This window comes from Neophocaena asiaeorientalis, unplaced genomic scaffold (assembly GCF_003031525.2).
Source record: "Neophocaena asiaeorientalis asiaeorientalis breed wild unplaced genomic scaffold, Neophocaena_asiaeorientalis_V1.1 scaffold43, whole genome shotgun sequence".
Taxonomy (NCBI): domain Eukaryota; kingdom Metazoa; phylum Chordata; class Mammalia; order Artiodactyla; family Phocoenidae; genus Neophocaena; species Neophocaena asiaeorientalis.
The window spans coordinates 6,587,636-6,610,917 of record NW_020173674.1 but is presented as its reverse complement, the minus strand read 5'-3'; the positions used below and the strand labels follow the sequence as shown (position 1 = coordinate 6,610,917).

The following is a 23,282-nucleotide window of genomic DNA, read 5'->3' as shown; positions in this document are numbered from 1 at the left end:
AATCTGCGCCCCCAGAACTCCTGTGCACTTAAGGCCGGGGCACACAGACTCTTTCTGCGCCTCCCAGAATGTCATCCTGGGGACCTAGACCCCACCTAATCCTGGGACTTCCAGATCCTCACTCTGCAGCCTCCAGAATGTTATTCTGTGCACGCGGACAGTCACTCTGGAAATACCAGAACTTCGTCCAGGGTCGCCAGACCCTCGCCCTAAGAAGAGACGCTCCCAGGTCCAGAACTGTCCATCTCGGTCCCTTCTCCTCTCCATCCCCAGGGCTGTCTTCAGCCAGGCGGTCCCTTCACTCCAGAACGGCCTCCTGCGAGCCCTCAGTCCGAGAGGCTACCTCAGTTTGGGGCGGGGGCGGCAGTTCACTTCTGGCCCAGAATGAATGGAAGCCCCTGAGAAGGCGGGCAGGGCCGAACTCGGGCGTGCAGGACGCCAGGGTCCGGTGCCATCGCCTTCCTGGCCATCCTCCCACCAGCGTCCCCCGACCCCACACACACACCCCGCCCCCAGTCCCCGGGTTTCTGCATCCTCTCCCAAGCAGACGGAGAGCCCTAAGGGGAGGAGTTTGGGCGGAGCTGGCTCCCAGGAAGGGGTTGGGGTCTTGCCCTGGCCACGTCTCAGGGCGGGGCCAGACGGGAAAGGGCTGCGTGTCTAGGGGTCCCCCGCCTGGAGGCAGACGGCGTGTGGGAACTGCCGAGCCCTCGGCTCCCTTTCCCACCCCCGTTTATCTTCACTGTCGCCCCGCCCGGGGAGAGGAGAGGACTTAACGGTGTGTCCTGGGGTGAGCCTTCCGGGTGCGGTGTGAACTGGAGAGCACCTCGCCACCCCCAAATCCTTCCCAGCACCATCCCCCAACGTGGGGGGAAGGAGCCTAAAAATAATAGTTCTTTAAAACCCAAAAGACAGACAGTAACAAGTGCTGACGAGGAGACGGAGAAATTGGAACACTCATACACTGTGGGTGGGAATGTAAGATGGGGCGGCCACTGCGGAAAACAGTCTGGCAGGTCCTCAGAAATGTTACCACGTGACCCAGCGATTTCACTCCTAGGTATGTACACAGGGAGATTGAAAACACAATCCGCACACACACACACGAAATCTGTACAGTGTTCATATAGCAACACTATTCATAAGAACCAAAATATAGAACCAATCTAATGTTCATCAATTGATGAAAGGATAAGCAAAAAATGGTAACAAGGTGGAATGTTATTCAGCCATAAAAAGGAATGAAGTACTGATATATGCTACAACATGGATGAATCTTGAAAATAGTACACTAGTTGAAAGAAGCCAGACACAAAAGGCCACATATTCCACTTACTTATATGACACAACCAGAATAGGCGAATCTGAAAGACAAACTAGATGAGTGTTTGCCACGGGAAGGGGAATGGGGAAATGACTTCTAATGAGTATGGGGTTTCTTTTCGGGTGATGAAAATGCTCTGATATTAGACAGTGGTGATGGTTGCACCATTATGCAAATACGTGAAAAACCGCTGAATTGTATACTTAAAAATGGTGAATTTTATGGTATGTGAATTATACCTCAATAAAGCTGTTATGTGAACCTCCAGCTCTGAGGGCTGACATGGGGCTTTAGTCATAGGTCACACACAGCCAGAACCAGCTTGGGACACATGCCTGGGATCTAGAATCATGAAGCCAGGTACCCCTCTGTGGATGGTCTGTCTACTGTATTTTAATAAAGGCAGCATCACTCTTTTTTCCAAATAGAGGAGTCCCTTGGCTTACTATCCAGGGTGTGTGGGTGGCGGGGGGTGGGGGCTGGGTGCAGCAAAACAGGATCTCACAGCTTTGGGAAGATTCCTAATGAATGAAGAAAAGAGGTGGTGAGCTCATGAGTGGATGGATCCCTTCCCGTCGCTCCCATCCCCATGGAACCCCGAGAAAGCCAGTTTTTTGCTCACCCATCTCTGGTATTGGGTGCTGGTTGCCAGCCTGGAGGCCCATGTGGGAGCTCCCTAGGCCAAGGACCCACTTAAAACCAAGGCAGAAGTAACAGGTGTGAACACCCCTGCCCAGCCCTTAGCCTCCGGCCTTACTCTGTCTGAGATGCCAACCCCGCTATTTTTCTGCCCCCTCAGGCCCACCCACACCCCTCATCTCCATCCCCAGACTGTGATAGGAATGAAGAACAGAAGGGGGTAGTAGATGCCACTTGCTGTCCCCTGGACCCTGAACTTTTCTATTTAAAACCCATGATGACCAATCGCTCAGTCAACAAATCCCCACTGAGCCAGCTCTGTGCCCAGCCCCTTCCTGGGCGCTGAGGACACAAACAAGGCAGATACCTCCAGTGTGGTTGGGACGCAGATGCAAGGAGCTGCAGGCTACACCACAGGATGGGTGAGCTTCTTGGAGGTGACTTCTGAGCTGACTGAGCTTTGTAATAGGATGAACAAGAATGCTTCCCGGGGCCCACTGACCACCATCCATCCCCCCAGTCATCAGGGCCTGTGGCTTCCATAGCCCCCTGTTTCCCCCTCAAGGCACTGATGGCCTTATATTGTCACTGCCCACTTAGGATCTGTCTCCTCCTGTCCCCTTAAGGACAGATCCATCTCCATATCCCTAGAATTGCCCAGAACAGCATGGGCAGAGAGCCTCTGTTGAATGAAGGGGTGGAGCGGGGTACAGGAAGGCAGGGGGCCATGTAGGGACAAAAGCCTGAAGGCGTCTTGTGCTTGGGGGTCCTCCTCCCCCTCGCAGCCTGGTTTCCCCTTTGTGGTTTCTCCAGCTCCACCCTCTCAGCCCCTCCACCTTGGTCTGCATAGCTTCCTGCCGCTGACACTCTGGTCTGCGGCATCATGTCACTAACTGTCCATCTCTCCTATCTCCTGGCCCTGTTGGTGGCAGGCCTGGCCCAAGGCATCAAGAGCTCCCTCAGGGGCCAGGTAAGTGTCCCCAGCCTGCTTCCCATGCCTGGGGCTCACCCCCTCAAGAAACAGTGCTTTGCTCCTATTTCTCAGAGGGAGCATCTGAGGCTGGAGAGGTGATTGACGCGTCCAGGCCCACACAGGGAGAAGAGCGGCTGAACCGGCTGCTCCCCTAACCCAGTCCTGGCACATCTGGGAGCTGAGGTGTGGTCCCAGCAATGACTCCTCACCTCTCGCCCTCCCCACTGCCCTTGGTTGTTTTTCCAGGACCCAGGTCCCCAGCCTCTGGAGCTGAAAGAGGTCTTCACGTTGTTCCAGATCCAGTACAACCGGAGTTATTCACACCCAGCAGGTATCATGGGGCGCAAATGTCTCCGGTCCAACCCCCCTTCTCCCACTGAAGAGACAAGGAAATCAAGCCACAGGGTGGGGGATGTGCCTGGCCAAAGCCACTCAGCAGGACAGTGACAGGGCTCGGGGTGTACTCCCTGGTTTCCCAAATGCACAAGTGGGGACAGGATCATCCTTGGCTACGAACCTGGAGGGAGGCGGCAGCTGTTGGGGGTCTGACTGGTCCAAGAGGATCCTTCACCTCCAGAGCCACTTTCCTGTGACTGCAGGCAGCAGGCAGGAGGCCGCCATCTAGTCATGAGTTCATTCAGCAAACACCCAAGGATACCCATTTTGTCCCCAAGCTGGGGACTCCCTCTCCACCCCCAGGAGTTGCCAGCCCTGCCCCTGCCCTCTGGATCTCATCTCCCATAGGGGGATGGTCTGTAAGCACCTTTCAGCCCAGACTTCCTGTGCCATGGACCTGTACCCCACCCTCCCCCACCTCGTTCCAGCCACAGACTTGCGGTCAGAGATGTGAAGTACAGAGAGGCAGGATGCCGGTCTCTAACCATCCACTTTTCCCTTGAGTCACTCTGCCTTCTGACCCTTTACTTGGCTTCTCCCCCAGGTGGGCGGAGACACCCCTCTTCTGGCTTCCTGGGAAAACCCAACCCTAGGGGCACTGGGGAGCCACTTCCTCGGCCCAAGTGTCTGTAGCAGGGCCTGCAAGGACCATGGGAAACAGAGCCAGTGATCACCTGGGCGAGTGTGGATGAGAAGCCAAGCCAGGGACCGCTTCCTACCCCTGGGGGCTTGGAAGCCAGCCTGGGACAACCTCCTTTTGGTCTAGAGCATGCTCGCCGCCTGGACATCTTTGCCCGAAACCTGGCCAAGGCTCAGCAGCTGCAAGAGGAGGACTTGGGCACAGCTGAGTTTGGGGTGACTCCATTCAGTGACCTCACAGGTACCAGGACCCCCTCCTGGCTCCTAGGTGGTAGGTGGGGAAGCAGAACCTTCTCCAGGGATACTAATAGATGGACAGGGCAGGTTTCTGGCTTTTGTTTCCCAGAGGGACTCTGAGGACCAGAGGCCTGGGTGCTTGGCCCAAATCAGAGATCAGGGGCAGGAACTCCGGAGCCGGGGTCGCAACCCAGCTCAGGGGGAGGCAGCAGGTGCAGGGGAATGCACCCCAGAAAGGAACCTGGCCTCTCTCTAGGCCTCAGTACCCTTGCCTTTCTGTCTCCCAGGGTATTAGGGGGACTCAGATGGCTGAGGATGTGGATGGCTGAAGTGAGAGGCAGACTGTGGGGGAGAGGGGGTAAAAACTGCGAAATTTGGGGGCCCCATCTGTCTCCCAGAGGAGGAGTTTGGCCAGCTTTATGGGCATCAGAGCGTGGCTGGAGAGGCCCCCAGTGTGAGCCAAAAGGTAGGGTCTGAAGAGTGGGGGCAGTCAGTGCCCCCGACCTGTGACTGGCGGAAGAAGGCTGGCATCATCTCATCCATCAGGAATCAGGTATCTGCCCCCATGCGGCCTGGCCCAATCCAGCCCTGGTGGCGGGAGGGGGAGGGGAGGGGCAAGGCCTGCATTCCCTACCCCCACCCGCATCCTTCTACCACTAGCAAAACTGCAACTGCTGCTGGGCCATGGCAGCAGCGGGCAACATCGAGGCCCTGTGGGCCATCAAATACCATGAGTCTCTGGAAGTCTCTGTGCAAGGTATGGCTGGGGGAGGGGACCTGTGTGACTGAGGCGGGGATGCCTGAGGCCCGGGCACCCACACTGTCCCTGTTTGCACCAGAGCTGCTCGACTGTAACCGCTGTGGGAATGGCTGCAAGGGCGGTTTCGTCTGGGATGCGTTCGTAACTGTCCTCAACAACAGTGAGTGCCTGTCTCTCGGGGCAGTTGGGGGATGGGATGTTCCGGAGCTGGGCCGAGTCTCCTCCGGGGCCTTGCTCATGTCCAGGCGGCCTGGCCAGTGATAAGGACTACCCATTCAAGGGGAACAGCGAACCCCACAGATGCCGGGCTAAGAAGCGCAAGAAGGTGGCCTGGATCCAGGATTTCATCATGCTGCAGCCCTGCGAGCAGAGTACCGGCAGGATGGAGACACATGGGCGGGCCCAGGGGGGAGAATGACAGGGACGGACAGACAGGGATACAGACAGAGATGGAGGGATTTTGGGGCGGGGGGTTGGGCGTGGGAAAGAGAAAGATAGAGACACCCATGAGCCGAGAGCAGGGGGCACAGGACAGGCAGGGCCTGACGGCACATTCCACCCCCAGGCATCGCCAGGTACCTGGCCACCCAAGGCCCCATCACTGTGACCATCAACATGAAGCTATTGCAGGTGGGATAAGGTAGGGAACTGGGGGGAGGGGTATATAGGGGAGGTGGCCCCCGACTCAGCCTCTCTGCCCCTGCAGCAATACCAGAAGGGTGTGATCAAGGCCACACCTACCACCTGTGACCCCCGGTTTGTGGATCATTCTGTCCTGCTGGTGGGTTTTGGTAAAAGCAAGTCGGTGGAGGGGAGGCAGGCAGAGGCAATCTCATCCCGGTCTCGTCCTCATCCTCGCCACTCCATCCCATACTGGATCCTGAAGAACTCCTGGGGGGCCAACTGGGGTGAGGAGGTGAGTGTGATCTACTGGGGGCGGGAGGACAGGGCCGGACAGACCTCTCCCCGCCGACTGGCCCTGATGTCCCCTAACTTCCTAGGGCTATTTCCGGCTGCACCGAGGGAGTGATACCTGCGGCATCACCAAGTACCCGCTCACTGCCAGAGTGGACAAACCCGTTAAGAAGCACCAAGTCTCCTGCCCTCCCTGAGCCCACCTGGCTGCCCCTCAGCTCTCTCCTGCTGTGCCAGCTACCTCCCTGCCCACCCCACCCCAAGGTTTTTGCCTATTCTCCCAGTGTTTCTGCTACGGATTGAATAAACCTAGACAAGACCCCTGTCTTCGGAGTGGATTCAGCTGGGGTGGGAAATGGATGGGGAGTACATAGATAATATTCTCTGACATGTCCTAGTCCCTGCGGGGCCAACGGACACATACATCCTTAGACACTGTGACACTCAGAGACACATGCGTGCAACCTGCACACACTCCCACACGCGGACCCATAATTGTACCCACTCACAGCCTCCTCCAAAGTCATGGCAACTTTATTGTCATTGTGGGCAGGGCAGGGGGAGGGGGCCTCAGTCATGACAGAGACGCAGGAGGCAGCCACGGAGGGTGCCCATGTAGCGGTCCCAGAGGGCCTGGTGCCTGCAATGATAACAGTAACGGGATCGGCTGGCGTTTACTGTATCCCCCTCGTGTCATGACACTGCTCTAAGTGCTCTCTACACCTTCACTTGTTTGATCCTCACAATATCCCTATGATCCTCATCATTATCACCCCCAGCTTATGTACGAGGGGACTGAGGAAAGGAGAGCTTAAGGAACCTGTCCAGAGTCAGGGTCACAGCTTCCAAGAGGTGGAGCTGAGACTCTAGTCAACACAGACTTCCACCTCCAGGGCGACAGAACAGGGAACTCTGAGTCTGCAGGAGGGCTAGGCCCCAGAAGGAGGCCGGCAGAGTGAGGAAGCCTGGGGTGTCTCACCGGAAGCCATCCAGGGAGTGGACCGATGCCGCGTACTGATTCAGGAAGAGTCGCACATCATTCAACGGCCAGTGGTCGGAGCGGCAGGGTTCCACGAACTGTGGGTCCGAGGTAACATCTAGCACTGGTACAGCCCAGGGACAGGCCAGGATGGGGATCAGAGGGCAGCGGGCAGGACAGCTCACCTTCTCCACAAGGTCCACAAACAGGTCTCTGACATCCTTATTGTGGGTCAGCTTGGCGGCCACATTCACCAGCCCCCGGGACAGGTTCTGTGGGGCAGGGAGCCTGGGAGTTCTGCCTTCTGCCCAAGAGGCTGGGGGCTGAGCCCAAATCTATCCACCTCCCTCAATCAAATAACTCCCCATTGTTTAAGAGCTGGCTCCCCCTTCATAGGCAGGCAGAGGGAGCAGCAGCGCCACCTGCCGGTCAATCTCAGGCATGAGCAGAGCTGCCCGGAGGGGACAGTGCTCTGGAGGCTGACGATGCCAATGAGACAGAGGCTGGATTGGGCCACAGACCTTGAAGTTGGCTTCCATCTCAGAGAAGACCCCGAGCTTTCCCCGGAGGGCAGTGCACACCAGGCTGCAGGGAGACAGGGTCAAGCCCAGAGTCGCCTGGGCCCCCACTTCAGGCCCCGCCCCATAGACCCCAAGGGTCACCTCTTGTGCAGGTCCAGAAGGTCCTTGTCAGCCACAAGCACCTTGAGCTCCTTCAAGTCCTGGAGAAACTCCTTGTCTAAGTCCATGTCCATGTCATCCGCCTGGGGGTCTGAGTGAGGTCCATGAAGGGAGTTGGGGTGGGAGATAAAAACCCCTCCTGTGACATCCCGAGCCTTCCTCCCCCACCACCTCATTGCGCCCCATGAGATAAAAGAGCAAGTGGAGTGTGAGGGACGTGGAGTGACTGGCCCCAAGCCATAGGGAAGCCGTGGGCCCTCTGTCTGCAGACGTGTGGGTGGGAACACCGGACTGGGAGCAGAAGTGGCTGGGGAGGGGCCCTGAAGAAGAAAGGATGCTGGGAACGGGGGCCTGCAGGAGAAACCGCTGGTGGGAAGCCAGGCCCTGAGAAGGTGAGGAGGCGTCCAGGCACCTGGGTCGGTGGGGGCCTCACCGACGGCTCCGAGGGTCCAGTTCTGGATCATGAGCTCAGCACAGAAGGCAAAGTCCCCAAAGCTCAGATACTGCAGTTTTTTCTTCCCCGTCTCAAAGCGATTGTTGGCAAAGAAGACGATGGCTGCATAGTCCCTGCAGGGAGGGGAGAGTGGGCCCATCAGGGCTTGAAATTCCTTCTTAGCAAGCAGCTCCCACCTGCAACACTGGCTGGGCATCCGAGTTCTGGCCTCTCTCTACCCTAACTCACTGTGTGATGTGTTTCAAGTCACTTTTCTCTGGGCCTCCTCATCTGGGGAAAGAGAAGGTTTCAGCCCAGGTCTCCTAAGGGACACAATGGGAGACCACAGGGTAACAGCTACCATTCACTGAGTACATACTAAGCCCCAGGGGCTGTGCCATCATGGGCTTTCCATGTGGCACCTCACAACAGCCCAGTTGGTGAATGGCCGGGCTGGGATTCAAACCCAGGCCAGTCTGATCCAAAGTACAGACCAGGAGTGGGATAACCATCCCCCCAGCCCAGCCAGGAGGTCAAGCGGGTTGGTGTGGGGAACATGGACCAGCCTCAGGGCGCAAGGAGGGGGAGGCAGCTGGCTCCTCATCTAGCCCCTCACCTGGCCAGCCGGTCGGACAGGAGGAAGTGTTGCTGGATGTTATCGACCAGGGAGCCCCGCATTTCCTCCACCACCTTGAAGACTCGCTTAAAGTTGTCAAACTGCAGGGCAGTTAGAGGAGGAGAGAGGACTGGTCAGAGGTTGCTCACCCAATAAGCTGTTTAGTGAACGTCCCTCTATCACCTACCCACCTATCCAGTCAACAGACACTGATGGAGCATCTGTTATTCCTTCAACAAACTATTAATTATTAATACCTGTTATCAATTCAACAAGTGTTCACCAGCTTCTGCCATCTTGCCTTGGATACATGTTTACTCACTCTTATCAATAAAGTCACCCCCATTTTAGCATCATGCTCTCCAGTTCTTCACTAATTTGTGCTGAAACTGACCCTCCTGGCTAAGCCCCAGGAAAGCTAAGGTCAGATCTGGGCTTCTGAGAGGTCACTCTGGCTGAAGAGTAGGGGATTTCTTGCAAGGGCCAAAAAGAGAGCAGAGTGGATATGAAGCCACTGCCACCGAGGTGCTGGAGGAGCCTGGAGGTGGGGCAGCGACCAAAGGGATGGTGTGAAGGGGTGGGATGCAGATGAGTGTGGTGTCCACCTGTCTCCGGCAGCTCTTGAGGGTGATGCCTGTTTTGGTGCTGATGTCATCCAGGTCTTTCTTAGTGCCCTTGGACAGCTTCTTGCCCAGCACCTCCCGCACAAAGGCCTCGTCAAAGGCATAGTACCTGTGAGGAGTCAGGGGACACTGCTGACTTTCCATAAAGGAGGTGAAAGGAGAACTGGCAGGACCTGGGTTTGGCCCCTTCTGCTCTCAACTTTCTCCCGGCCTAGATAAGCCCCGTCCCTCCCTGGGCCTCATTTTCAGCCTGCAAAATGGGTATATGGCCAGACTGGTTGGCGTCCCCACCATCCCGCCAGGTGAGCACCTCTCGATGAGCAGCGCCTGTCGAGAGGGCGGGATCTGAAAGATGAGCTGGTGCAGCAGCTTGGGCGGGGCGTGTAGCAGGCGCTCAAGCATTTGGAAAGTACGGTAGTGGTCCATGGTGTCGCTCTGCAGCACCGCTGCTGTGGCGCCGGTCTGCTCCAGGATTCCCGAGCGCACCCTCAGGGCCACCGCGTCGCTCACTAGGAAGTGAGCGCTAGCATCAGGCCCCGCCCCGCCGACCCCAGAGGCCCTTCAGGGATTCCAGCCCCGACCCCTATGTATTCGGTACTCCCAGGCCTCTGCCCACTGCCCTATAGGATGCCTACTCCTGGCTCTGCCCGCTCTCCCATCCAAAACAATAGCTCCGCCAAACCGGCACCCACAGACGGTCCCCCACAGACCCGAATAACCGTCCAGCCAGAGGCGATACACGTCCTCGTCGATGAGGGTCGTGTTCCCCACGAAGATGTCCAGCTCGCTGGTCATGGCAACGCCGGGACCCGGGCGCTACCGCAGCGCCCCAGCAGGAGCACGCACTGCCCGGGCCCGGCGCGCCGCCGCCGAGCCACTTCCGTGAGCACAGGCATTCGGCTCCCGGCACCCGGAGCCAGAAAAGGACCACTTCCGGGACACAGCGAGTCGGGGCAGGAGCGGCGAGGAAAGAGGCGGAGGCAGTGGAGTAGCCCCTCCCTCCTCCCCGCGGGAGGGGGAATCTCAGGCTCTCAGTCCCCACCCCACCCCACCCTCACCCCGGCCAGGTTAGCGGGAGGGCGTCCAGAGTCAAGGTCTCCGGCCAGTTTGACCTATCCCGGCAACCTCTACCCTCACATCCTTCTGGTTTTTCTCTGCCCTTTTCGGGGCCTCCCTACTTTGACCTGTATCCTAAATTTAGGGGCTCCACTGGGCTCTATCCTAAGTCTTTTCTCTGAAAAAAAGGTGTCTGGCTCATCCTCAAGGGCCCTTGCTGGGTGGGAGCCCCTCAGTCCATCCTGCAGACGAGCCCCTCTCCTGAACATGGGGCACCTGTTCCCATGGTTTTAACCCCCCCGACACACACTAATGACCTCTCTTATTCTGCAGCTTAGAGCTCTGTCTGCAAGTACACATCCAGACGGCCACCTATGTGTGACTCCACTCTGTCCCCCACAGGACCTTCAAAAGCCAGACAGACCTGTCGGTCTCCCGAATCTGTTTCTTTCCTGCATTCCTATCTTGGTGACAGCCCCACCATCCACGCGGTTCTCATACCAGAAACCTGGGCTTTCTCCCAGACTCCCCTCTCCCTACATTCAGTTCTGCCGATTTGCCTTCTGAATATTTCTAGTATCTGTTCTGTCCTCTCCACCCCCACTGGCACTGTCCCAGCCCACTCCTGCATAGCTCTCCTTGCCCATTGACACAGTGTTCTTAGTAATCTCTCTGCCTACATCCCCTCCCTGTGGTCCATCCCACACAAAGCCGTCCAAACAACCTTTTTTACAAAATACATATTTAAAAATGTTACTCTCCTGCTTAAATTCTTACTGGCCTGTGTAAATGCTCCAGCCTAGTATTGAAAACTCTTAAAAATCTGGCTTCTGATTACCTTTGTTACCTCCCTTCCTCTCTTACCACTATCTCTAAGCACCTGCCTTTCCAAAACAAACAAATAAACAAAAAACCCAAAAAACAAGCTACTCTCACGGTTTCCAAAGCAGCAAGGCTCTTTCAGACCCCAGCGATTTTCATCATGCTATTCCCTCTCCTTGAAATAGCTCTCTCATTACTTGCCAAAGTCCTATGCATCTTTCAGGGCCCCTCGGATATCACCTCTTTTGGGAAACCTTTTGCAGGTAGGGGGCGGTCCCTCAAAATGTGCTCTTCTTCCATTTGCTTTTTGTTTAACGCAGCTCGTCTCCTCTGCCAGATTACGATCTCTTTAAGGACAGTATAAGGATATTGATCAAGTTTGTTTCTCTATAAGCCTTACATACAATAATAGTTTATTGAACAAAAGAATCCCTTGTATGCCCCTCCCACTGGGCAGGACACGGTCCGTGAGAGGGAGAATAGGCTGATGGTGAGCCAGGACGTTTGGACTTATGTTTCCGTGGACTGGGAGCGATGCTCAGTGAGCCGAGACTCTTGAGTTCGAGCAAAGCTAGGAAGGAAGGAAAGGCGATCCGTCTGGATTTCGCCCGGGGGTGGGCAGGAAAGTCGGGGGCCGACCCCCGAATCTTGGTTCTCAGAGGGAGCTCGAGCTTGAGGAGGTTTCGAATTGGAAGGTACGAAGCTTCTAGTTTGCTGTTGACTGCCGCGGAGGTCGGTGACGCGGGTACCGAGTGTCCGCGAGAGTCGGGGACTCCGCGGTCCAGAGTGGGCGGGGAAGGGCCTTGCTCCCGGCTCCTTGGCACCGCCCCCTTCCGAGGGAGCTGGCTCGGATTGGCTGTTCTTCCTTGACGCCATGCAGTCCCGACCCGGCGCGCGCCCCGCCGCGTGCCCACCCCCGCGCGGCTGCTGCAGCCTAAGCTATCTCTGCCACAGCCTGTCCACGGAGCGGGTGCCTGAGCCCCAGCGGCGAGGAGCTCGTCGTGGGGCTCCTGGGCCGCGGCGGCGGGCAGGCGATGCTCCAGAGGCTTGAGCAGCCATGGAGGCCGAGACGGGCGGCCTGGAGGAGCTGACGGATGAAGAGATGGCGGCTCTGGGCAAGGAGGAGCTGGTGCGGCGCCTGCGGCGGGAGGAGGCGGCGCGTCTGGCGGCTCTGATGCAGCGCGGCCGCCTCATGCAGGAGGTGAATCGGCAGCTACAGGGTCACCTGGGCGAGATCCGCGAGCTCAAGCAGCTCAACCGGCGCCTACAGGCCGAGAACCGCGAGCTGCGCGACCTCTGCTGCTTCCTGGACTCGGAGCGCCAGCGCGGGCGGCGAGCCGCTCGCCAGTGGCAGCTCTTCGGGACCCAAGCATCCCGAGCCGTGCGCGAGGATCTAGGCGGTTGTTGGCAGAAGCTGGCCGAGCTGGAAGGCCGCCAGGAGGAGCTGCTGCGGGAGAACCTGGCCCTTAAGGAGCTCTGCCTGGCGCTGGGCGAGGAGTGGGGCCCGCGCGGCGGTACCGGCGGCTCGGGGGGCTCTGGCGCTGGGCCGACACCCGAGCTGGCCTTGCCCCCCTGCGGTCCCCGTGACCTGGGCGATGGAAGCTCCAGTACCGGCAGCGTGGGCAGCCCCGATCAGTTGCCCCTGGCCTGCTCCCCAGATGATTGAGGGCACAGCTTCGCGCCGACGCCCGCCCGGATTGCTCCTCCAGCGCGGAGATTGCGGTGGACCTCGGCACCCGCTGAGGTCGAGGGGCCGCTGGCATGGACTTAGAAACCCTAACACTGAGGAGGGCCCCTGGCGCTCGCTGGCGGGGCAGGAGGGGGACTGGAGGCTGGAGCGGAGGGACTTGCTGGGGGCTGGGTGGAGGCTAATAAACTGAGGCGGAAGCAGAGCCCATGGCTGGGGCAGCGTCTGTTTGGGACTCGCCGGCGTTGGGACGAGGGCAGGAACGTTGAGACTGGGTACCATTCCCATCTGGAGGGACTGCAGAACTAAGGTGTCTGACTCCCCCATTACTTGCATCCTGGGGCGGGATGTGGAACCGGGGTAAGCCACTGGCTCCCCCCATCAGGCCCCAGGACAGGCCGTAATCCAGCCCCTGAAGTGGCTCCAGCTCCCTTCCCGGCTCCTTCCTGTCCAAGACAATGGGGCAGGAAGCAGGTGTTGGGGGCCTGAAACCCACTCAGCCGCCTCCCGGGAGGCTGGAAGGGGTATAACAGTGCCCTCCTTTGGGAGCACTGTGGGCCCCCACCAGGAGGAGGATGGTAATCCTCTTGGCTTGGCACCTCATAGCACTTCTGTGCCTCCTCTCAGTACTGGAGCTGAGGCAGAACAGAAGTAGCCTCACTTGTCAGATAAGAAAATCAAGGTCCAGAAATATCAAAGAATTTGTCCAAGGTCATGTAGTGAATTGGTGGAGCTGAAATGGGAGCCTAGGGCTTCTGGCTCCAAATCTTCTCCCTTTAGCCTCTGGGTCCAATGAGAGCAGGCTAGAGCTGCAAGCCTTTTATTCCATTTTGGCAGGTTTGTATAAAAATACTCTCTTTAGGAAAATAAATAGCAGCTGCCCACGCTGTGGAGGCTTGGAGCTAAAGTCTTCTCAGAGCTGGGGGCTGCAGGTCAGCTCATCATAGAAACCTCTGGCACCTCCTGAGCTGTTCCATTTAGGAGGGGCTGGCAGAGTGTCCTGGGTCAATAACCTGGTGCTGCTGGCAGTGGGGCTGGGTGGGTTAGTGTTCTCGGCGGGTAGAGCATCACCTCCTGTCAGGGGTAGGATTGGGTGAATCACAGGAAGAGGGTGATGATGACTATAGGGGTGATCTGCAGGGGTTTAGGGCTCCAGAGGACCTCTGAGAATCTACAAAGTCCCTTGGGAGCTGCCCGGAATTTTCTCCAACAAACAGGAACCACTTTGTCTCTGACTTAGTGCAAATTGTGCTAGAGAGGCCAGCTCTAGAGAAAGAGTGGGCAGCTTTGGTAGCCCCAAGCTGGCACTACCAGGAAGCAAAATATGCCCAGTCTCATCTGGAGGGATGGAGAAGAATCTGCTGGGGTTGGACATGAGATATGGTCCAGGCCAGCTGGACCAATGGGCAGGGAAATATTGGTGAGGGTAGCACCCGCAGGGAGTGGGGGCTGGAGTGCCTCATAAGGCCAGGAGGGTTGGGGAGCCAAGGGGGTCAGAAGAGGGGTCCCCACTGCTGCTGCTACTCCTGCGGTGGGCTGAGGCACAGGGCTCCGGTGTGCTGGGGTAGGTGAAGACCAGACTGGGGGTGAAAGGAGTCAGGGAGGGTGTGGTCATGAGCGTGGGAGTGTGCAATGCTTCGGGTTCAAGCACAGGCCCTGGGGAAAGGGAGATACAAGGCACAGAGCGGGAGGGGGCTGGTGGGCTGCTGGTGCCACTGGTACCGCCTGTGCCGCTGGTTTCGCTCTCCTTGGCCCCTTCCGGGATTTTGCAGATGGGGCGGTGGGCTTCCAGCACCAGCTCCAGGCGCTCCTTCTGTTTCTGCAGCTCCTCAATCTCTCGCTGCAGCCCGGATTTCTCGTCCTCCAGTTTGTCGGTCTCCTGTGGACGATCAGGAGAGGAGTCAGGAGGATGAGGGCTGAATACCGCGGAGCCTCCCACTATGGTAGTGATTGGAAGGTTGGGGCGCGGAAAGTGGGTGGTGGTGGCGAGGGGGCGGGAGGGAGTGGGGAGTCTCCAGCAAGTCTGGACTACAACTCCCATGAGTCGATGGGAGAAAATGGGCACGACTCCCATCAGGCTTGGGGGGCATCTTGGAAGGACATTGTCGGTCCCAGCTTCAGCTCTGTTCAGAGAGAGACGCGCTGCAATTAATTTTTTTGTGGTACGCGGGCCTCTCACTGCTGTGGCCTCTCCCATTGCGGAGCACAGGCTCCGGACGCGCAGGCTCAGTGGCCATGGCTCACGGGCCCAGCCGCTCCACGGCATGTGGGATCTTCCCGGACCGGGGCACGAACCCGTGTCCCCTGCATCGGCAGGCGGACTCCCAACCACTGCGCCACCAGGGAAGCCCTGCAATTAATTTTTAATCACAGTTTCCTCGTCGGAGTGCGCCTCCGACAGGGAGCCGGGGGTGGGGCAGGGGACTTCATATACCGGCGCCCCCTGCGGCCCCGCGGGCTCTTGGGAACTGGGGGCCTTCTGAGGTTGGGTGGGCCGGGACCTGGGCACCCTCTGCACTCGCCGGTGCTCACCGCCTGCAGGAAGTCGGTCAGTTCTTTCCTCCGGTTCCTGCACTTGGCCGCGGCTAGCTTGTTCCTCTCGCGCCTCACTCGACGGCGTTCCTCCTCCTCGGGGCTGATCTGGGGAGGGTAGAGAGAGCAGTGAGGTGGACTCTGTGCTGCTGGCCCAGTGGTAGGAGCCTGGCCGAGGGCATGGCAGCGCAGGGGCACCCTCAGGCTGCGTTTTGGGACCTCTGCACCCCGACCGGTTCCCCGCTTTAGTAAGCTTGGATGAGTCATATTTCCTCCTCGCACCCAGCTTTTGCCTCCTATGATTCCTCTCGGAATGCCCTTCCCGTCCTTCTACAAACCTTAACCCTCCTTCTCTCCCAGGCTCAGCTAAGATTCCCCACCCGACCCCGGCCGTTCCTGGAAGCTTTCTTTCATTCCGCAGCTATAAGTGGCCTTTCCTCCCCTGAGCCTCTGGGACCAGGCCACTCTTTTTAAAAGGACCCTCATTCTTTTCAGTCTCTTGATAACCGAGTCTCCTTCCCCAGGGGCTGTAAGCACCAAGAGGGGCTAATGAGAGCTGCTAAGTAGTTGTTCATCGGGAATCTACTATGTGCCAGCTAAGAGCGTTACACAGATTCCTTTTAATCATTTAAATTTTATTTTATTTATTTTTTTATGCAGCAGGTTCTTATTAGTTATCTATTTTATACATATTAGTGTATATATGTCAATCCCAGTCTCCCAGTTCATCCCACCCCACATGCCCCCCCACCCTGCTGCTTTCCCCCCTTGGTGTCCATACGTTTGTTCTCTACATCTGTTTATACAGATTCTTAACCCAACTTTTCGTGTAAGGAACTGAAGCCCAGAGAAGACGAATAACTTGTTTGTGGTTCCAGAACAGAAATTAAAATCCACTCACTCTATTTAACGTTGAGAAAGAGGCCAGCTGATGGAGACCACCTCCCCCGAAAGGACCCCACTCACAGCTCACAGCCTCAGTCTAGGAGTACCCAGGATCATGGCTGAAGGAAGTCCAGGAGCCTGCCTCTGGGGCTTACACCATGGTCTCCTTCCAGTTGGTCACAAAAGCCAGCCATTCTGTTTCTGGGGAAGTCACCCCTGGCCGATGGCACATCTTTCTTAGGATCCTGACGTCCTCCCCATCCTCTCCTCTGCTGTCAGAGCCAGCTCCTTAACGTGCAGACCTCACCCACTATAGTCTCAGATACCAAAATGCCCCAGGGAGAGGAAAGCGGAACCACTCCCTAAAGACCCTCTAGCTCTTATTCATTTACTTTGGCACGGACTTTATTAGCAGTATGCTGCTAAGAACCCTGGTCTGGGAGGTAAGAGTTCCCAGCTCTCTAAGCTTCAAGCCTTCTCTTAACCTCCTGGTGAGACAGTGGTTTGACTGACTTTAGATCTGACTTTAGAATTGGACAGACCTGTCTCATTACTCACTACTTGTGTGATCTTGGGCAAGTGACTACCTCTCTGTGCCTTCATTTCCTTGGCTGTAAAACGGGGAATACCAGAGTTCATTCCCAAGAGGGTTTTCGTGAGGATTAAATGAGATAGAGAAACAGAGCCTCAGAGAGTAGCTGAAGGGAACCCTCCTCTTTCTGTTCTCTTCCCAGCAACACAGACAGCATAAGCCCGCCCTCTCCATACCTGTCAGCAGCTGGAGACCCTCTACTGTCCACACAACTTTCCACACATACACCTTACATGTTCTCACTGCTACCTCCTTTCCTTCTCCTGCCATCCTCTCTTCCTGGAATGTCTTTTCTTTCATCTTTCTCTCTATTCAAATCCTTCTAGGCCTGTAGGAAGCCTTCCTTGATCCAGAAGTGACTGCTTTGCCCTCTGGGTCTCCCCAGGGGGTCTCATCACTTTCTGTCTTGGCCAGTAGTCACCAGTGGGTCTGTTCTCCCCATGCCCCTTCTAAGCCTGTGTTCTGGGCAAGAGCTTATGCTCTGCACCTCAGCATCCCTGTGGGCACAAGAACCCGTGCAAACGCCACTGCTTCTTACCTGTTCACAGAGCCGGCGATGCACTGCTGGAGTTTGGCCCAGGGCCCGGATGACTCCTGGCCGGGGCTGTGGGGGACTGTACTGGGGGTAGGCCAGAGGCCTGGGGTAGCCGCTGGGTCCCAGGAAGTGAGGCTGAACCATCCACTGCAGCTCCTGGCTGCCACTCACAGTGTTGATGCTTGGCACGAGGTGGAACTTCTGAGGGATAAGACATGGAGGGCCAGGGATAAGGTCTCTGTGGATTGAGGGGCTTCCAGTAATAAAGTGTGAATTCCAGGTGCTGTCCCAACCACTTTACAAATACTGACTCATATAATTTGCACAACAGTATCTTCATTTTCTGACAGGAAAACCGTTGTCCCTAGACACACAGCCAATAAGTGGGAAGTGGGGTTTGGACCCAGGCAGCCAGGCTCTTCTTACCCACTTTTGCACCCTGCCTGAGTCCCATCTACATAAAGAGGATAATGACAGCCCCTAACTTCGAGGGTGACTGTGAGAATCAGGTGAGAGAATGTGTGTGTGACAGAGCCTGGTAACTGGCAGGTGCCCAACACACAGGGGCCATGGTGGGCAAGAGCCACTGCTCTGGGTTCAAGCTAGCCCAGTTCTAATCTTAGCTCAGCCATTTACTGGCTGTCAGGGCGAATTATTTAACTTCAATGTGCCTCCGTTTCCTTGTTTTTAATACTGTCATAGGTGAGAATTACAGCATTTCACTGATGCTAACAAGTTCCCTTCAGTAGCTCTGAAATCATAGTTGAATTGGCCACTTTTAAAAAAAAATTAGTGGCACAAAATAATGGTGGGTTTTAAAATCAGTGGGGTCTTGGATTCTGTGAGGTAAAGTAAATGAGGTGGAAACTGCCCATCACAACGCAAGGCTGCGCAGTATGCGCTCCAGGTATTACCTGTCATGATACTTTCAGCCAGAAAGGTGTGGAATGGGTTGAGATGGGGGCTCAGTGTTCCGGAGGAGAACTGGGTTCAAGCCCAGGCAAGTCTGGACAGCAGTGTCCCCGGCTCAGCGCTGCGGGCCCAGTGACCCAGTGACCCCAGTTCCGGGCCGAGGTGCCGCCGGCGGCATCTCCCGCTCCCAAGGTTGTCCGGGCCCGGGACGCTCCGAGCCAGGAAGGGAGGGGCGCTCCGGGTGAGTCAGCCGCCGTGACTCGCCGCCGTGACTCGGCGGAACGGACGCCGCTCCTTCCCTCCCCTAGCGACACGTGCTCACGGCCCCTCGACAGGAAATGGGCACCTGCAGCCTCCCGGGTCCCCCCTCAACCCTCAGCGGGCGCCGTTCGGTGCCGAGAGTCGGGGGCGCGGGAGTTGCCGCTGCAGGACCTCGCGCACTTCCGGCACCTCGCGGTTTCCACCGACCCCAACCCGTAAAAGGGTCAAGGGCCAGTCTCCCGGGGCCCACCAGGCTCCACTGCGCCGAGATGGGGATGAGGATTTGGCGACGGGGTGGGGAGGGACAAACAAACGGTCAGGCACACGGATGATCACAGACAGACTGCCGAGGATTCGCAGTCTGTCGGGGCTAGCCTGGCGGTGGATCCCGTGCGTAGGGACGTCTCGGCGGCCGCGGCTCAGACTCCGGACCTCGGAAAGTGAGTCCGAGATGGATCAGACCCTCTCTGATCCTGTCGGGGCTAGGACTAATCCCGGACTAAGGGGTCCCCTTCCGACGTAGATGGGACAAAGAAATTAGCGATGAACAGGAAGAAGGAAAGAAGGTAACGGAGACGGAGGGACAGATAGACAGCAGACAGAGACGGGAAGGGGTACGAGCGCGAGAGGGGATGTTCGCAGATGTTTGCTCCGCCCGCCGTGCCCGTTCCGCTGGGGTGTGGGGGAGAAAGTGCCCTTAGCGGAGAATGGGCATAATCCGCTGCCACTGCTCCGAGACCCATTCCCTGCTCCTTGTTCCCGGTCCCAGTCCCCGAGTGTGCGGGAGCGGCCCGCACAGTCCCAGGCTCTGTCCACCTGGGGATCCCAGGCGTCGGGTTCCTCTCACCTGCTGGCCTGTCGCCGGGGGCTGCGCCGGGCCGCCGTACGCACCACCGGCCCCGGAGCTCGGCCCGGGTTCCCCGTAGTCTCGGAACATGCCCTGGGCTGGCTGCCTTGTGGGGTCCGCGTCGGCGGCTTCGGTTCTGACTCACTCGCTCCTAGCGGAGTCTTTTCTTTTTATGAATGAGAAGTCCTCGGGCTGAACCACTTCCACTGGGGGTGGGAGCGGAGAGCGGGCGTATCGCAGCGGCTCTGGACAACTCTGGGCTCCACCTCTCCAGACGCACTGCCTTTTGTCAGTCCGCCCTGAACTTTTCATCGCTTCCTACGATCCAGTAGCCGACTTTTGTTGGGCAAAAGGGGAGGACTTGGCGGCCCCCAGAGACAGCGGCGGGTCCGCCCCCTCTGACGTAGCTGCCCATACATGGTGCAATTTCCTCGCCGCGCCCAGGTGGAGCGAAGGATTCCCCCGCGGACAGACGCACCTGAGAGCAGCCGGGCGCCCCGCCCCACCCAGCCCCGCCCAGGCATCAAGCGCAGACCCAGACCTTCGCCGCCAGACTCCGCCGCAGCCTCTCACTGCTTGGTCTGGCCTCAGTGTTTGCATCCGTAAAATGGGACGAAATAATCACATAGCGAGCTTGCCACGCGTGGGAAGTTGGAATGAAGAATGTGAAAGGGGTCTGGAAACTGTAAATCGGATTATAAATGTGATTGATGTAATTATCATCATCATCATCATTTACTGCCAGGGACCGTGCTACTGCCATCCAAGTCTTGGCGTGAGGCCCACTCACTTGCATTGTTTTAGGGTTCAGGTATACTAAAAAGTGAATAAATGACAAACCAGGGTTACCAAAATGGTGTATATTTTAAATGCTTACAATGACATATTAATGCGTTGAACTACCCACAAATGCAATGCAATATAATCGCAGTACTCTCAGGATAATCTCAGGAGCTATAACAAATTTTAATTCAGAGCCCCTATAAGCAGTGAGAGCTTGTGGTGGGACACAGTTGTCCTGTGCTCTGATAAACGCCATCCTCTTTAAATACTGTAACTGCTCTTCCAGGATTGCATAGTCACCACCCTCGTTTGGGGATTATGTCAAAGGTCTGTGTGAATGTGAGGCCAGGACCAAATGTCAACAACCAAAGACCAACAACCATGGGAGGTAGGTGTCGTTATCATCCCCATTTTACAGATGGGGAAACTGAGGCTGAGAGCTGTTGAAATGAGGTGCTTAAGATCACTAAGCCAGTGGCTGAAGCAGGTTGCCAAATCAGGGCTGTGGGAGCTCCAAACCCGGGCTCAGGCAAGGATTTTCAAAGTCCTCACAGACAGACATGTTTTCACACACGCACAATATCAGTGCTGAGAGAACCACCCTGAAACTTCTTCTTTGCCTCTTCCCATTCTACAGATGAAGAAACTGAGGCCTGGAGAGAACAAGGAGCTGCCAGTGTCACACAACTATACAGAGAGAGAGTTGGGCTCTCCTGCTTTCCACTGGTACCTCCTTTTTAAAAAATTGTTTATTTATTTTTGGCTGTGTTGGGTCTTTGTTACTGTGCGCGGCCTTTCTCTAGTTGCGGTGAGCGGGGGCTACTCTTTGTTGCAGTGCGCAGGTTTCTCGTTGTCATGACTTCTCTTGTTGCAGAGCACGGGTTCTAGGCGCGCAGGCTTCAGTAGTTGTGGCAGGTGGGCTCAGTAGTTGTGACTTGCGGGCTCTAGAGCTCAGGCTCAGTAGTTGTGGTGCACGGGCTTAGTTGCTTCGCGGCATGTGGGATCTTCCCGGACCAGGGCTCGAACCTGTGTCCCCTGCATTGGCAGGCAGATTCTTAACCACTGTGTCACTAGGGAGGCCCTCCATTGGTACCTCCTTTTGATCAGCTCCAGTTTTGTCCTCAGGGAAGGAAGATTTCAGGAAGGTGGGGACCTGGGCTGCCTTCCTTGGGGACAGACATCAGGGTCAGTTGACACATTCAGGACTTAGAGCCAAGGGGCCAGCTTGGCCCTGGGCTTCCAGTCTCAGTACCACCATTTTCTGTCTCTGTTACCCTGGGCGGGTCACCTTCCTTCTGAGTCCCACTCCCAATGGGAATAATTGAGCCTCCTGCTGACCTCATGGGGTTGCTGTGGAATCAGATGAGATCACAAATGTGAAAGTGCTTTGTAGGCTGTAAAGTGATGTGCACTCAGAAGGTGGTTACCAGCCTGGTGCCTCTCCCTTGCCCTTATTCTACTCAATGCTTGTCATTCTCTAAAAAGAAAAGGAACCACCAGCAGTTTACCAGAAGTAGAAATATATGGGTGTGTGTGTGTGTGTGTGTGTGCACGCGTGTGTGTGCATGTGCGTGCATGAGAGAGAGAGAGAGAGGGAGAGAGAGAGAGAGAGATTTTTTGAGGCAGTGTGATTCACGGAAAAGAACAGATATGCTGGAATCAGACAAGCCTGAGGTCTGAATTCGAATTCCGGTTCGGCTGCTCGCCAGCTGTGTGCTCTGGATGAGGCATACAATCTCTCAGAGCCTCATCTGTAAAATGAAGACATAACCATAACTATATAGTGATAACGTCTCAGGGTTGTCGGAGAATAGATATAAAATGATGTCACATGCTTCATACAGCATATAGTAAAAATTTGACAAATAGCAAAAATAATGACGTGTTAATAAAAAGCCCCAGGGCTGGGAGCTCTGGGGACTCTGATCACAGGCTAAGGTACTCACGCGCATGCACACACGCTAACTGATATCTGAATTCCTTGGCTAAGTCCAAGCAGGACAGGTCGGAGTGACACAGGCAGCCAGGTTGTGGCACATGCGAGGCGAGGCTTAACACAGGTCAGCCTGGACTGCATTCGTCTGCCGGCTCCAGAAACACCACCCTACCCCCACTCCCCAAGCAGCCTGGGACAGTGACTGAGCAGGGGCTCAGGTTTCGTGTGTGTGTGTGTGTGTGTGTGTGTGTGTGTGTGTGTGATTACGTGACTCTGAAAGTCCCTTCCTGCTCTAACCGTCAGTGGAGCCACAAAGAGGTCTTTTCAGAGGCAGCACATTCCAAGCTCCTCAGTCACTAACGCCCGCCTCGTGGCTGCAGTAACGTTCCTGGCCCCTGACCTCACCGGCTCCCACCCAGGGAGGCCTGGTGAGAATCCCAGGGGGCCACAGTGGTTTCAGGAGTCTGGGGGCTGGGAGGTCTGAACGATCCAGGCATTGTCCCTTGGCAGCTGTGTGAGACTGGCTCAATCACTTTCCCTCTCTGAGCCCCTGACAATCTCCACCTCCTGGGGCTGCAATGAGGTGAAAGGAGGTGGTGGATGAGTGTGCCTTGCGCCCAGTAGGTTCTGTCAATGCTCCCAGGGCATTGTAGGTGATGTTTATGTTTTCCAGTTTCCGTTCACTTTCTACATTGAAGTTTATTTAGTTTTAAAATTGAGGTGAAATTCATATAATATACAATTAGCCATTTTAAATTAATGTTTTGTTAAAGTCTTTTAATTAATTAATTGATTTTTATTTTTGGCTGCGTTGGGTCTTCCTTCCTGCACATGGGCTTTCCCTAGTTATGGCAAGCTGGGGCTATTCTTCGTTGCAGTATGCACACTTTTCATTGCGGTGGCTTCTCTTGTTGCGGAGCACGGGTTCTAGGCGCGCGCGCTTCAGTAGTTGTAACTCGCGGGCTCTAGAGCACAGGCTCAGTAGTTGCAACGCACGGGCTTAGTTGCTCCGCGGCATGTGAGGTCTTCTCGGACCAGGGATCGAATTGGTGTCCCTGCATTGGGAGGCGGATTCTTAATCACTGCGCCAACAGGGAAGTTCCTTCCTAGCCATTTTAAAGTGTACACTTCAATGGGATTTTGTGCATTCACGATGTTGTGCAACCACCACTTCTCTCTAGTTTTAAAACTTTTAAATTATCCCAGAAAAACACTCCATATCC

The 23,282-nt window shown here is 56.3% G+C and overlaps 4 protein-coding genes across 8 annotated transcripts; 2 read left to right on the top strand and 2 right to left on the bottom strand.

Moving 5' to 3' along the window:
* Positions 1-2,792: 2,792 nt before the first annotated feature.
* On the top strand, positions 2,793-6,199 carry CTSW (cathepsin W). Its single transcript, XM_024749053.1, has 10 exons — positions 2,793-2,930; positions 3,180-3,264; positions 4,096-4,209; positions 4,604-4,758; positions 4,866-4,962; positions 5,045-5,125; positions 5,211-5,336; positions 5,531-5,595; positions 5,672-5,881; positions 5,967-6,199. Exons 1-10 carry the CDS (start codon positions 2,844-2,846, stop codon positions 6,075-6,077), a joined length of 1,131 nt encoding a protein of 376 aa, XP_024604821.1. The 5' UTR covers positions 2,793-2,843; the 3' UTR covers positions 6,078-6,199.
* Positions 6,200-6,398: 199 nt separating this feature from the next.
* On the bottom strand, positions 6,399-10,111 carry FIBP (FGF1 intracellular binding protein). Of its 2 annotated transcripts, none has more exons than XM_024749548.1 (10): positions 9,922-10,111; positions 9,522-9,720; positions 9,194-9,320; positions 8,589-8,689; positions 7,952-8,106; positions 7,522-7,630; positions 7,381-7,444; positions 7,045-7,131; positions 6,860-6,957; positions 6,399-6,520 (listed from the first exon to the last, which is right to left on the bottom strand). In XM_024749548.1, the coding sequence occupies exons 1-10, from the start codon at positions 10,004-10,006 to the stop codon at positions 6,451-6,453; spliced, it is 1,095 nt and encodes a 364-aa protein (XP_024605316.1). In that variant the 5' UTR covers positions 10,007-10,111; the 3' UTR covers positions 6,399-6,450. The 2 variants fall into 2 exon arrangements, with proteins under 2 accessions (XP_024605316.1, XP_024605317.1); XM_024749549.1 differs by having other exon boundaries at positions 7,973-8,106.
* A 1,619-nt stretch (positions 10,112-11,730) lies between these two features.
* CCDC85B (coiled-coil domain containing 85B) lies at positions 11,731-12,981 on the top strand. The gene has a single exon (XM_024748897.1). It carries the CDS (start codon positions 12,147-12,149, stop codon positions 12,753-12,755), a length of 609 nt encoding a protein of 202 aa, XP_024604665.1. The 5' UTR covers positions 11,731-12,146; the 3' UTR covers positions 12,756-12,981.
* Positions 12,982-13,582: 601 nt separating this feature from the next.
* Positions 13,583-19,692, bottom strand: FOSL1 (FOS like 1, AP-1 transcription factor subunit). Of its 4 annotated transcripts, XM_024748893.1 has the most exons (4): positions 19,341-19,692; positions 17,324-17,521; positions 15,309-15,416; positions 13,583-14,655 (listed from the first exon to the last, which is right to left on the bottom strand). In XM_024748893.1, exons 1-4 carry the CDS (start codon positions 19,428-19,430, stop codon positions 14,236-14,238), a joined length of 816 nt encoding a protein of 271 aa, XP_024604661.1. In that variant the 5' UTR covers positions 19,431-19,692; the 3' UTR covers positions 13,583-14,235. The 4 variants fall into 4 exon arrangements, with proteins under 4 accessions (XP_024604661.1, XP_024604662.1, XP_024604663.1 ...); XM_024748894.1 differs by lacking the exon at positions 15,309-15,416 and having other exon boundaries at positions 13,709-14,655; positions 19,341-19,430; XM_024748895.1 differs by lacking the exon at positions 17,324-17,521 and having other exon boundaries at positions 13,709-14,655; positions 19,341-19,430.
* Between the last annotated feature and the right edge of the window lie 3,590 nt (positions 19,693-23,282).